General features: G+C 43.5%; 1 protein-coding gene across 1 annotated transcript in view; it reads right to left on the bottom strand.

Annotated features, from left to right (window-relative positions):
* Positions 1-12,260, bottom strand: part of MCCC1 (methylcrotonyl-CoA carboxylase subunit 1) — a 577,485-nt gene that overhangs the window by 105,996 nt on the left and 459,229 nt on the right. Inside the window, exon 17 of the mRNA XM_069618652.1 lies at positions 7,720-7,827. Within this exon, the coding sequence (XP_069474753.1) occupies positions 7,720-7,827 (108 nt within the window). The remainder of the gene's footprint in view (positions 1-7,719; positions 7,828-12,260) is intronic.

Below are 12,260 nucleotides of genomic sequence, written 5' to 3'. Positions count from 1 at the left end.
TTTACTCAACATTTGTTTGATCGTCCGATTATACCGTTCTTCCAAACCATCCGTTTGTGGATGGTAGACTGAGGCTTTTAAATGCTCTATGTGGAGTGTTTGACATATCTGCTTCAGTATTGCAGACATGAAGTTAGTTCCCCAGTCTGAGGATCTCCTTGGGGATCCCTACCTGGGCAATAAACAGCATTAGGGCATCGCAGACCTGTTGCGGTATTATGCTCCTTAGAGGAAATGCTTCGGGGTTTCGGGTCGCATAGTCCACAGTTACCAATAAATATTTATGCCCTCTACTGGAGGGATCAAGTGGCCCCACAATGTCCATTCCTATCCGTTGGAAAGGTACAGTAATTAGCAGCATTGTCTGCAGCAGAGCTTCCGGGATGTTAGCCCTGTTCTTTTTCTGAGCCTTATCACATTGCTAACAGAACCTCTGCGTCTGCCTGTACACTCGGGCCTAGAAGTACCGTACCAGAACTTTCTGTAAGGTTTTCTCAGCGACCAAGTGGCCCTCTCCCACTTGCACATGAGCGACTTCCAATACTGTTGACCGAAACTTGCCAGGAACCAATAGCTGTTTAAGGGGTTATTCCCCGGGTTGCTGTACCACCCAATAGTATAGACCCTTCTTGTGTATAAAGTGCGGCCCTTGAACTCTGATCCGTTTGCTCGGTGCGACTCGGGCATTTCTTAACATGGGGTACAATTCTTGCGCCAACCGGTAACTGTCCCCTTGCTCGTCTATCTTCTAATCGTCAGCGAATGGCATCATAACCTGTTCCTGCCACTTATTCTGCAGTGCCCTTTTCTCTGCCCTACTCTTGGGTTTGCGTCCGGCCAGAGGCATGATTTTTTCTCCCTGGAAGGGAGCGCTAGCCAACCAATTTTCCTCGATGCTCTGTACGAGTTTAGGCATTAGTGCCACATCTGACCCCACCACTAGAGGTTCCAGAAGCACTGGTAGCACTTCTGCCTTGACTTTCAAGTTCTCCCCAGCCAACCTCACCCTGATATCTTGGGTCGGATACACTTTCATATCTCCATGCACACAACGTATCGGTATTCAGTCTCCCTGTTTGTTCCCACCACCTACCAGTTGGGCGCTCGCTGCTGTTTGCAGGCTTCTGGAGTCCAGCAGGGTTCTCGTGGGGATTTCTTCCACTTCAGCCTCACAGACATAGAGGTACTGCGTTCTGGGGTGTGGGCCTCGTTCTCTATGGTAGGTCCCAGCTCGTTGTGCATCAAACAGTCCAATATCCATGGGCTACATTTTATTCATTTTTTGGCAATGCCAGGAAATATGGCCCCATTCTCTGCATTCGTAACATTGTGGGCTCTGTGAGGGTAACATTCATCCGGCCTGGTCTTCCCCCTTCAGTCTCTGGTTTCCGGGGACCCGTGATCATTCCTCCTCCTCGACCCAGGCGATGAGAAGGGTTGGAGGGCCCTTCCACCATTCTATTAGTTGAAACATATGTCAGCACTCTTCCCTGGCCAGCCTTCTGGTATGCTGAGGCTATATTGACGGCCTCTGTCAGGCTTGGATGGTGATGTTGTTTCACCCACTTTTGTACCGGGGTGGGCAAGGCTTCCACGAACTGTTCTAGTATGATTTGCTCGACCATTTCGTGGGCAGCGGTAGTGGCTGGCTGGAGCCATTTGTCTACCAACGTCTCTTGTGGTAACAACTTCGTATCCTGGTACTTTACCCGGTAGGTTTCTTCATCGTGCCCTAGCCTCTCCAGGACGACCTTATTCATATCGATGAAGGCCGTATCTCCACTGGGATTGGCTGCCTGGTAAGCGCTCTGCATTTCACCCGTCATCAAGGGGGCCACATTGTGACTTCATTGTTCTTGCGGCCATTGCACGTTCCTGGCCACCCTCTCAAAGTTCACAAAGAAATGCGCCGGGAGAGCTCCCAGTACATACTTTTGTAACACTGTGGCTGGTACCTGGGCCTGCCTTCTGGTAGTTGCTACCTCTGCTAGTTGTACTTGCTGTAACTGCAGAGCCTGTTGAAACGTTTGCCTGTCGGCTTGGGCCTGCTGACTGTGGATTTGTAGTGCATGCTGAAGTTGCTGTTGCCCTTCCGTCAGTGCTTTTAGCAGTCCCTCCATGGCATTCTCTCCTCGATCCCACCGCTGCCACCACTTGGGTTTTGTTACAAAGCATGCTGAGACTCAAGGAAAGTTGTAAGCGGTTCTTCATTTTATTTCTTAACGGTTACATATAAGTAGTCCAACATTCTGGTAGTAGGGCACTGGTTACCTCACCCCTGCCCGGTGTCCGGTGTCCGAGCTCTTCTATGGTGGTCCGCTACTTGCTAGGGTCCGGCCCAGACTGTCCCGGTTATGAACAAATCCTGTGGTGGTGGCATTCCGCTTAAGAGTTCACCCCTTTTCTCCACCCCAACCACTTTTCTCTTCGGCAGGCTCACCTGCTTTCTCGTGGGCAGCGTTCCACGTGCCACTGGCCCTCTGCTGTTGCCTCTCTGTCGGTTCACGTCGGCCCTCCAGTACTGTTTTTCCCAGGCCGGCTAATAAGCCCAGACGAACACCTCTTCTGGCGCGTGACCCAGTTCTTTGTTGGTGCTTTCCATTTTTGTGCGGAAATAAACTTGTTATCATTGCAAGAGGTGTATTGGGCATTTTTCGCTAGAGGATTGTATTTTTTCTGGTGTGACCGTCTAGGGGCTTTCCTAAACCCTGCAGGTCTAACACCTTCTTGTTCCCCTTTCAGCTCAGGAAGATCAGGGAAGAAGGGAAGCACAAATAAGTAAGTAGCAGGTTTCTGTAATTCTCACCAGTATAATTCTGAAATTGCAATTATTTTTTTAAAAATGTGGCTCCTTAGAAGTGGTTATAGCTCTTAAAATGAGTGCTTTCAGAGCCAATGTCTCCCTAGGCAGAAGGTTATTTTGGAGCGCTGGCCAAGCTAACCAGGTACTAAAGAGTGAAATGTTAACTTTCAAACCCATGCACAGATGTTAGGGGAAATGTTATCAACAGTTCTAAATTGCTGTTCAATAACAAAGTTTTCCACCAACTCCAAACGAGTAGCGATAGGGGCAAAATGTACTCCGATCTTAGCCAACTTATTTATGTTGCACTATGAAATCAAATGTGCAAAGAGTCACAAAGAATGGAACTGCATGAAACATGTCAAATGGCTATGCTACACTGACGATATTCCCGTTATCTAGGTAGGCACTGGTGTACATCAGCAAAACTGGCAAGTAACAATGACAATATAAAATTAATTTTATACTAAATACCATGAAAATAACATTCAATTGCTGGATTTGGAAGTTCATATTAATATCAATCATCTTGAAGGTCGAATTACAATATCTAACATCCTGATGGGGGCATATCTCAGAGAAAACAGAAACTGTAGCAGACTTGAAGATTTCAGAAAGGAAAGCAGCAATCATTAGCCATAGAGATGTAAATCAAGAAGACACTGTTAGAAAGTGTTTAACCAAACATTATAAAAGCGAAGAAAAAGGCCAAGAACTGAACTACTAACTACCAAAAATAAATATTTTGAAAGTACAGATGGCAAGTTTGATTACACAATTCTCATTTAAAAACAGGATATTAAACATAAATATCTAATACCCAAGTCATGAAGACTTAAATATCTCTTTAACTATGATGTGGTTGGGAAAATAATTGAATGAATTTGACAGATGTGGATTATGTAAGTAATGGCCATATGAACTGAACAAAATAAATGAAATGACTTAACCACTGAAAGAGCATATGAAATGTTTCATCAACTTTCAAACACAATAGTCTACATGATTCTTTTCATTCATTAAAACAGCTTTATAGGTAGCATTATTAGATCCCTTACAAACCTCTTCGAGCCATTGAAACTAAGATATAAAATGTCAATTGGTCATACACCGATTAGAACATGACTGGACGGAGATGAGATTCATAAACAAAGAAAATGAGCTGATGCCTCCCAGAAAAGGCAGCTGTGAATATTATTACAACAGCAAGCCGCCAGCCTTATCTACAAAATCTAATCAACAATGGAAGAAGCGAATCAGGCTGAGGAACTGGCATTTTTGTTTTTTTAATGAGGACAATATGAATGGCTCTTTGGACACTGTATATGATACATGTATTACACATGGAAATTGTGTGCACAAGTTAAACATTCACACACATCTTAGTCAAATTACTAGAAGAAATGCTCAAACACATGAAGGCTGATTAAAGAAATAGAAATGCAAAATGATGCCTAGTATTTTTTCTAATTAGTTATACGTTCTGAATATGCTAACCATTATTTTTCATTAAATGTTTAAAATAACTAATTCCAGGTGATTAGTAAATATCAATTGCGATCTCACAAACATTTTCTACAACTAGGTTTATCAAGAAAAAAGGGTATAAATCACGTTGTATTTCACAATAAACTACATAGTTCTGACAGATATTCTTCACTATTCTCTTTTCAAATATGTCCCACTTTATAATTCACTTTTGTGCTGGTGGAAATGCAGGGGGAGGGTATGACGGAGCATGTTCGGTGGGGTTGCCTGAAACGACAACATTTCTGGCAGAAGGTTGAGATGAGAATCTGTAGGTTTTGACCTGGAGTTGGATGGAGCGCTAGCGCTCCTTAACATTAGAGCAGAAGGGGAATCTAGGATGGGAGGGAGAACAGGGACGTTGTGTGCAAACAACCTTATATGTGCCCGGCGATATATAGTGAAGCACTGGAAGCAAAGAGAGGCACTATGCAATACCATAAGCATGGAAAGGATGATGGCAATAGTCCGTGGTACAGTGAGCAGGTTCAGTACGTTTTTTTTGCCCTTTCTTACATATGTCCTGAATGATTATACCAGGTTGTATATCCCGACAAGACTAAGGATACTTGGCATCTTCCCGGAGGAGGAAGATTAGACTAAAGATAAGCAGGGGAAAGGCACCGAACTACCTAAACTAGACCTGGAGGGCGGGGCAGACGCTATAGTGGGAGTGTTGACACAGTTAAGGTTGATATTCTGTTTATGTGTTTTTGAATGAATAAAAATTGCTGAAAGAAATCATAAGACTGATACCGCCCAAGCTCATTTGGATAATATAGTGAAGGTATAGGTGAAGACGACAAAGATTTTAAATGTCAATAAAGATCTGCTTACTTCTGGAATACCAATACACATCTCTTATGAAAATTACTTTTTTTAAATGACTGACCTTTGTTGGGTGGGTGTCATGGCCATGGGCCTGGAACCCCAGACCCTGCACCATCAGGGCACGAGAGCAAGAGGTAACACAACCTTTAATTGTCCCTTGGGGACAATGCAACATGGAGGGCCCAGCTGGACTCAGTCGCCAGGCTCATAAATAAATGTGCACTAGCACATTTTTATTTGGAGCAAGTACTTTGTTTCCCCAGGGGCCCCCACGTGCATTTGGTCGGGCGTGGCTGCTTGGGAGAGTCAGACTGCACGTGTAAGCATCCTTTAGGAGTGGCAGGGTGGGGCCGATGAGTCAGGACTATGGGCGTGGCTAGAGCTAGCCTATATAAGCCTGCTAAGCCCTCACACACACGCTTCGCGTTATTCTGCTATTGCAGCGTAACGCTCACCGCCGCCTAAGCGCCTCTTAATTGTTTCCAGTTACCGGCCTGAGCGCACTTTACCTGTTCCCAGCTACGAGATGAGCGCATTTTACCTGTTTTCAGCTACTCGCTAGAGTGCATCTTACCTTGTTCTCAGCTACCAGCCGCAGCACTTACCTAGGAATCCGCTTCCTTAGGCACGCATCATTGTGGACTCTGGCATTCATCTTCCATCTCCAGACCTCCGGAAAGCAGCGCTCCAGCCCGACGTCGTGACATACGGTGCCTGCAAGAGAAAAAGCCAAAGACAAGGTTAGAATTTGCTGAGACATTACGTTTAAGGTCACGCTTAGACAAATGCTCGCACTTAACCTTAAATCAACACTCACCTGCTGTCGGAGCATCGAGACTCCATTATCTTCCTTTTGGCCTTGCTTCATGCACTGCAACTACCGCTGGGCCGCATATCTATTGGGAGAAAGCAGAGGAAAGACATCATTAAAAGGACATGGACAATAATCAAGAATCAACATTACAATATTTTAAAGGTCATAAGACACTTACCTTCAGGAGTGGTTCAGCCACAGTCGGTCTGGGCTGCCATGAACATGGACCAGTGAAGGAACGCAGTCCATCAAAAGCACCCCTGCAGTGAGAAGCAGGACGGACAGCTCACCATCATCAATCAACAGGTGAGACTATATGGGTCGGCGCATGCTCACCACATTCTGGGAAGAAGGGTTTGAGAGAGACAGCAGTCATATAGCAACATTCTCACGATCTCTCATATCCTCGCAGGAGCAGTGCCCAAAACCAGTACAGTCCACAGCACACGAGCAGGGAAGAAGATTGACAAGGGGAATTCACTTCCAGGGAGGGCTGCAACCGTGCCCCAACGTCCCCGCAGAGACCAGGTGAGCGTAACAGTGGGAGGTTTTTAAGGCACTTAGGATATGGTCAGTCTCTATTTGCATAAAATAATATGTTGTATTTGCAAAATGGAAGCTTATAATTGAATTTTAAGTTTCTAACAACTTTTTGCATACCTAGTTAATGGATAAAATTTGTTTGTAACATAATTACTGTGAAGACACAAGGAAATGTGTGTTTTCACAATACACAGATGTGCTGGCTGTTCTTATACACATTTCTGTATGGAGCATTACAAATTACAACCAATGCTAATATGTGTACAACTGCCATCAAATGCCAAGGCATATAAATGTATTTATCTGCACACACTAAGGCTCTTCTCTTCCAAAAAATAAGTAGAGGTACCAAGGGTTAGATGCTTTACAGTGAAAACTTTGGTATCTGATATGAGGACAGTGTGCTCTTCGCAAGTTCAAATCCTGTGGCAGGGCGACTTACCCTTTCATCCTTCAGAGGTAGATCAATGAATATGCATTCAAAATAAAATGGGGTAGTAATAAACACGTTATTATATCGCTTAGAAGTTGAAGGAATCTGACAGGAATCGCTATATACGAACAGAGGTGACAGGATGATTGACAGTTTTGTGTTAATTTCCTTTAGCTTTGTTTTGGCCTTCGACTTCTGATCTAATCTTTTTTACTTATAAATATTGTGAGATGTTCTCCCACACCATAATGTATAAAAACAATTATTCCATGAAATTGATGACTGCAAATGGAGAGGGTAAGATGTCTTTTTGCAAAGCCTCTACAGTGGAAAAAAGGCTTATCCTCAGCATTTGTAAAACCAGACCTGCTTTGCGAAGGTTTTTTGTTTTTGAAATTATGGCCACTTCTCTTTTGAGAAAGGGAACTCATTTGGATGGGCTCAGAAACTGGCTGACACTGAACAAGACTTGTAAATCAACATTACAAACGCAATAACTTCAATACGTTTTAAAGCACACGGTTTGAGCTATAGGTTATTGATACTGGATTAACAATTTGAGTTAATTTACTTGTTTGGCAAAAAGTTACATATGTGTAATTTGCTTTTCTCTCACAAAAGTACCATATGAATGAAGCAGGATTTGAAGCCATTTATTGGTGTTCTTGATAACATGCTTTATAACCTACACATCTCTGACATGTTTGAAAAAAGCCACGTTAAAATGGTTTGTCATAAAGCCCAAAGAAAATATATAAACATGATTACCTTTTCAATGGTCCCAGTCATTGGTGCTATAGCACCACCTTGGGTCCCTGTGGTTGTTGCTTCCGATAGGTACTTCGGTACTGGGAGATCAATTTGAGCACTGCCGTCCTTTATATAAAGGAAAAAAAAGAATGAAAAATTGCGAAATTAAAAAAAGTTACATTTCCAAAAAAAGGGCAGGTTATACGTGAAATGGTGCTGACAAATTGACAGATTAACCTCCTTCTGTTGTACCACCACAGATGTGCAGAACAACAAGGCAACAATTTTAGACAAACGGATCTAACCTTATTAGGTCCTGTGCAGGGTCTGGGGTGGGGGCAGGGGTTGTGGGTCCGGAGGCTTTCTGTGTAAAAGATGGTCCCTCTCTCCTTGCCATTTGAACAGTGTGCACGCACCACAAAGAGAAGATTGGAAGGCTGTTTCTTTTCGGCTGTTTCTTTTCCGGGCAGTAAGAGCCTACATTCTAAGCTTGCGGATTGCTTTTCTCACTGTTCCCAGCTCTCTGGCGAAAGCAAAGGCATAGAAAGCAGGCTTCTACTGGTGGTTAAAGCTTGGAATCGACATTCCGATTGTCTAAAGAAAAATAAACAAAGCATGATTTCTTCTCTTTACGCAATCAGAAAGTGTAGATTCTAGGCTTTAATTACCGGAAGTAGCAGACATTCGTCCCATTTCATCTTCTCACTGTTTCCAGCTCTCTAGCCAATCAGCAAGCTTGGAATGGAGGCTTTAACCGCCTGTAAAGGTGGGCTTCCAAGCTTCCATGTGTGATGCATACACAGTGAACAGGGAGAGAGTGACTAGGCTATGTCACATGAATTTCAAGGTGAGGCTTCCTTTCTTCTGCCGCACAGCTCTAATAATGTTAGGCCTTTTCCTTCTTGTGCTGCTTGCTGTCCCTAGAGGCTCTCGCCTTTGGCTCGAGATCGCTAACTTTGGCAGCAGTCCCCAACCCCACAAAAGAGCTTTCTGGTGTGGTTTTTAACAAATAATTACGCAATGTACTATATATATGTCAAACGTTGTGTGTGTGTTTGTGGAAAAGTGTTGTTCCTTATACAATTCAACACAGTTTCACCAATCTGCACCAAATTTTGCATAGTTACCTGTTAGGACCATGCGGACATTACTGGCTACATAACATTTGGACACCCCACCCTTTCCCCGGATTTCAGCACCTTCACACATGAGACGGTTCCCTTAAATCGTCGAAACATCAATGTTGTCTTAGAAGGACCGGTCTCGATACAAGGAACACAACTTGAGGTTCACCATGTTTCAAGGACCTAGGATTCACAGTTTCTGAGATATTTGCACCACAACAAACTGCACCACACCAGGGTGAGACGACAGGTGGGGAGAGCACAGAAGGTAGAAAGGGTTGAAGATGCACACCACTAATACAGATATCAAGAGTAAGTGATACTTTAAGGCCAAATGTGGGTAACTTAAGGGGCCGGGGAGGAAAAGTGGTCCTGGCACAGGGCTACCTAGATAAACAAAGGAAGGAAAAAGAGGATCCAAACTGGAACCCTCCCGTCCCCTGCACACCGTAATGATGCGTCTGAACGACGCCTTAATCACAATATCAATACATTTTCAGTCTAAGAATATATTGCTACGGATTTCAGTGGAAAAGGACAAAGTTAAATTCAAATTTAATGATGAAATCCATTCTTTGAATGTACTAAACAAGTGACGCTTTATTTCAAGCATAGGAAACACAGAGGATTTAGTTCTTTTAACAGTGGCTGACGCGTTTCGAGAAGCAATTCCCCTTCTTCATGAGCCTATAGTCTTGTGAAAGAACTTGTGTGGTATTTATCCTGTTTTCTGAGCCCACCAGCACGGCTGCCGGGTTTTGTGTTTCGAGCTTTCCACGTGGTTCTGCTGATCGGCCCTAATGGACACAAAAAGGGGCCTCTTATTTGTGAAGCAGCTCCCTTTCATTCATGATAGCTCTGTTTATGCTGTACCGTGAGCATTTACATTTCAGAGTACTAACATCTAGGTCTCATTTGGAAAAAGAAAGCGCCCAACTGGTCGACTCAGATGGCAATCGTCTTAAACCCTGCCACAGTGCACTAGAATAGCCGTTATCGTTCCAGTGACTTCATCAATGGTGGAGGGAAGATGTATGGACATCTAACAGCTGATACAGACCAATAAAGTGGACTTCAAGGTTAAAATATAAAAAGAAAATATATATAGTGAGAGCTATTAGAGTTCTTTTCATTTAGCATAGCTGTAAACACTTATTTTTAACATCTAATTTAAATGGCACTCCAGGTTTCAAACTTTGACTTGGCTGACATTTGAACCTCTGACCTGCAACTTGAACTAGAATCCCAGCAAAGAGCAGTTAACTCATTGAGCCATCTGACCAGTTAAAAAAATGTTATTTTCAGATCTTCCTACCAACACCCACCGAGAAGGTAAGATCTGCCCGAGAGCAGTGAAACCTTGCTAGGATTCACAATCTACGCATCATTATTAAAGTCACCCAAACCAACACACCAGTACAAAGAAACGATCTGCTTACCTCACTCAGGATGAGGCTGACATAGCTTTTTTGCAGAAAGCAGTACACTCCAATACATGCATTGTATGAAACAGTTTAAAGGTCCCTGGCCTTCTGTGGTTGACAGGACATCTTGAGTTTCTGCTCGACTTTCAAACTGAAGGGGCTGCAGTCAATCATTTTCAGTATAGGGCTCTCTACTATCTCTGCACGTCTCCCATGAAACCATGCACCATTTTGTCTTACAAGGACCAATGTCAGTGATTTAAAAAATATGTTGCTGTACTACATGCAATGGCACCCGTGTGCAGCTCCACGGTGTGAGAGGAAGTTTGGGAATTGAACATTGTATGTACTCCCCTTGCACATTACTGCATTATAACCTAAGAGCTGACCAACCATACTTACACTTCAGAAAACACCTCATCAGTCACCTTAACTCCAACAACCCTTGTTTGTAGCTGCACTTTCTATACCTAGATATAGATAGTGATACCCTGCCCGTGACCTCGCCCTCGCCTCTAACAGCCCTTACAGCACACATCTGTACACCTTCCTCCTGTATAGATATTGACCTATTTGTATGAAGATTGGCATACACTTCCATACCTCCTATTCCTGTAATCCTGTAAGCCGGAATACTTTTCTCAGGAGTACCCGCCTCTTACAGCCCTGTACATATTTGTATATTTGTTTATTTACCCCTGCATAGATATTGACTTTGTATGTTTGAAGATTTTTACATCTCTTATCCTGTAATTTTGGTTATCTCTATCATTACCCCAATGTGTATATTGCCGCAACATTGTAAGCTTCGAATTATCTTCTGCCTGCGCCCTGGTGCCCCTGGGTAAGGTGCGCCATATAAATAAATAAACAAACAAACAAACAAACATAATATTGAGCAGATATTGCAAAATGCCATGTTTAAACACTGGTTCTTGCTTGTGTGAGGTGAGGCTTTAGACTTTACTGTGCATGTCTTTGAGATAAAGGCTCTGCTTAGCGCGTAGCTATTCTCGCCTTTGCATCTCTCGCTTATACGTTTTTTCCCTTTGGCATATGCAAGCATGTTTTATGCTCCCGCTTTTTTAGGAAAAGCGCCATCAGCAAACAGACGCTATCATACTGTAAGCACCCTCACCTATCTCAGAGCGTGTGTGGATCTTTGAGGAGTATATTCAACTCCACTAAATGTATCATGATACACTTTTTTCCCTGATAACACTGTCTAACATGTAGGAACACAGCTGATAACAAAGGCTTGTATAGTGGGGCTTTGTTCCCTGCTTGTGACAGTTTCAGTAGGATTCCCTGCCCTGTGTTGACCACCCATTCAATTGAAATGCATTTGTTCCTCTGGGTATAAGAGAACGGTGCACGGAAGGGGGGTTGGGGGGTGGAGGGGAGTGTCTTACTTGCGCCGAAGTCTTGTATTGTCGTTGTTTTGTCCTGTTGTTCGCTTTTTACTAATACATTGTTCACCAATCCACCAGAATCGTCGGTAGTTTTTTTCCCACAGACCTGGACAACTTTGGTGCCTTAGACGTCGAATTCCCACTGCTCTGCATCCAAGGGTTGCCGAACTTGCCAGTCATTCCTGTGGGCTCAGGAAAGACGATTTTGTTGGAGGGGAGAGCTGGCCGGAGCAGCCGGACACTCTAAGAGGGTGGACAGAGCAAATGCGGAAGAAAGAGCAGACCAAAAATCATGGGGTGGTGCCCACAGGTAATTTTGTATTGTTATGTTGTGTAAAGTATTGCTTCAAATGGGTTGCAGTAAATGTTTGTCTCTGAAATTTGAACATTTAATCCTGAAATCAGAAGTCTGAAATCTGTTGCGATTATCTGACGATAGAGGAGGGAAAGTACCCTGCCTCTAGAATGGTTTATCTGATTAAGAAAAAGAAAAAGCGGTTGACCAGTGCATATTAGAATAAAAAACGTAAAAGCAGCACATCGATGCTCCCTACGGACTTAAGAAAACATGAGCCAGCTTTGCTGGTCAGGGTAGTGTA

The sequence above is a fragment of the Ambystoma mexicanum genome, chromosome 10 (assembly GCF_040938575.1).
Source record: "Ambystoma mexicanum isolate Mex_15411 chromosome 10, UKY_AmexF1_1, whole genome shotgun sequence".
In the NCBI taxonomy this organism is placed as follows: domain Eukaryota; kingdom Metazoa; phylum Chordata; class Amphibia; order Caudata; family Ambystomatidae; genus Ambystoma; species Ambystoma mexicanum.
The sequence above is the reverse complement of the archived record's forward strand: the minus strand, read 5'-3'. Positions and strand labels throughout refer to the sequence as shown.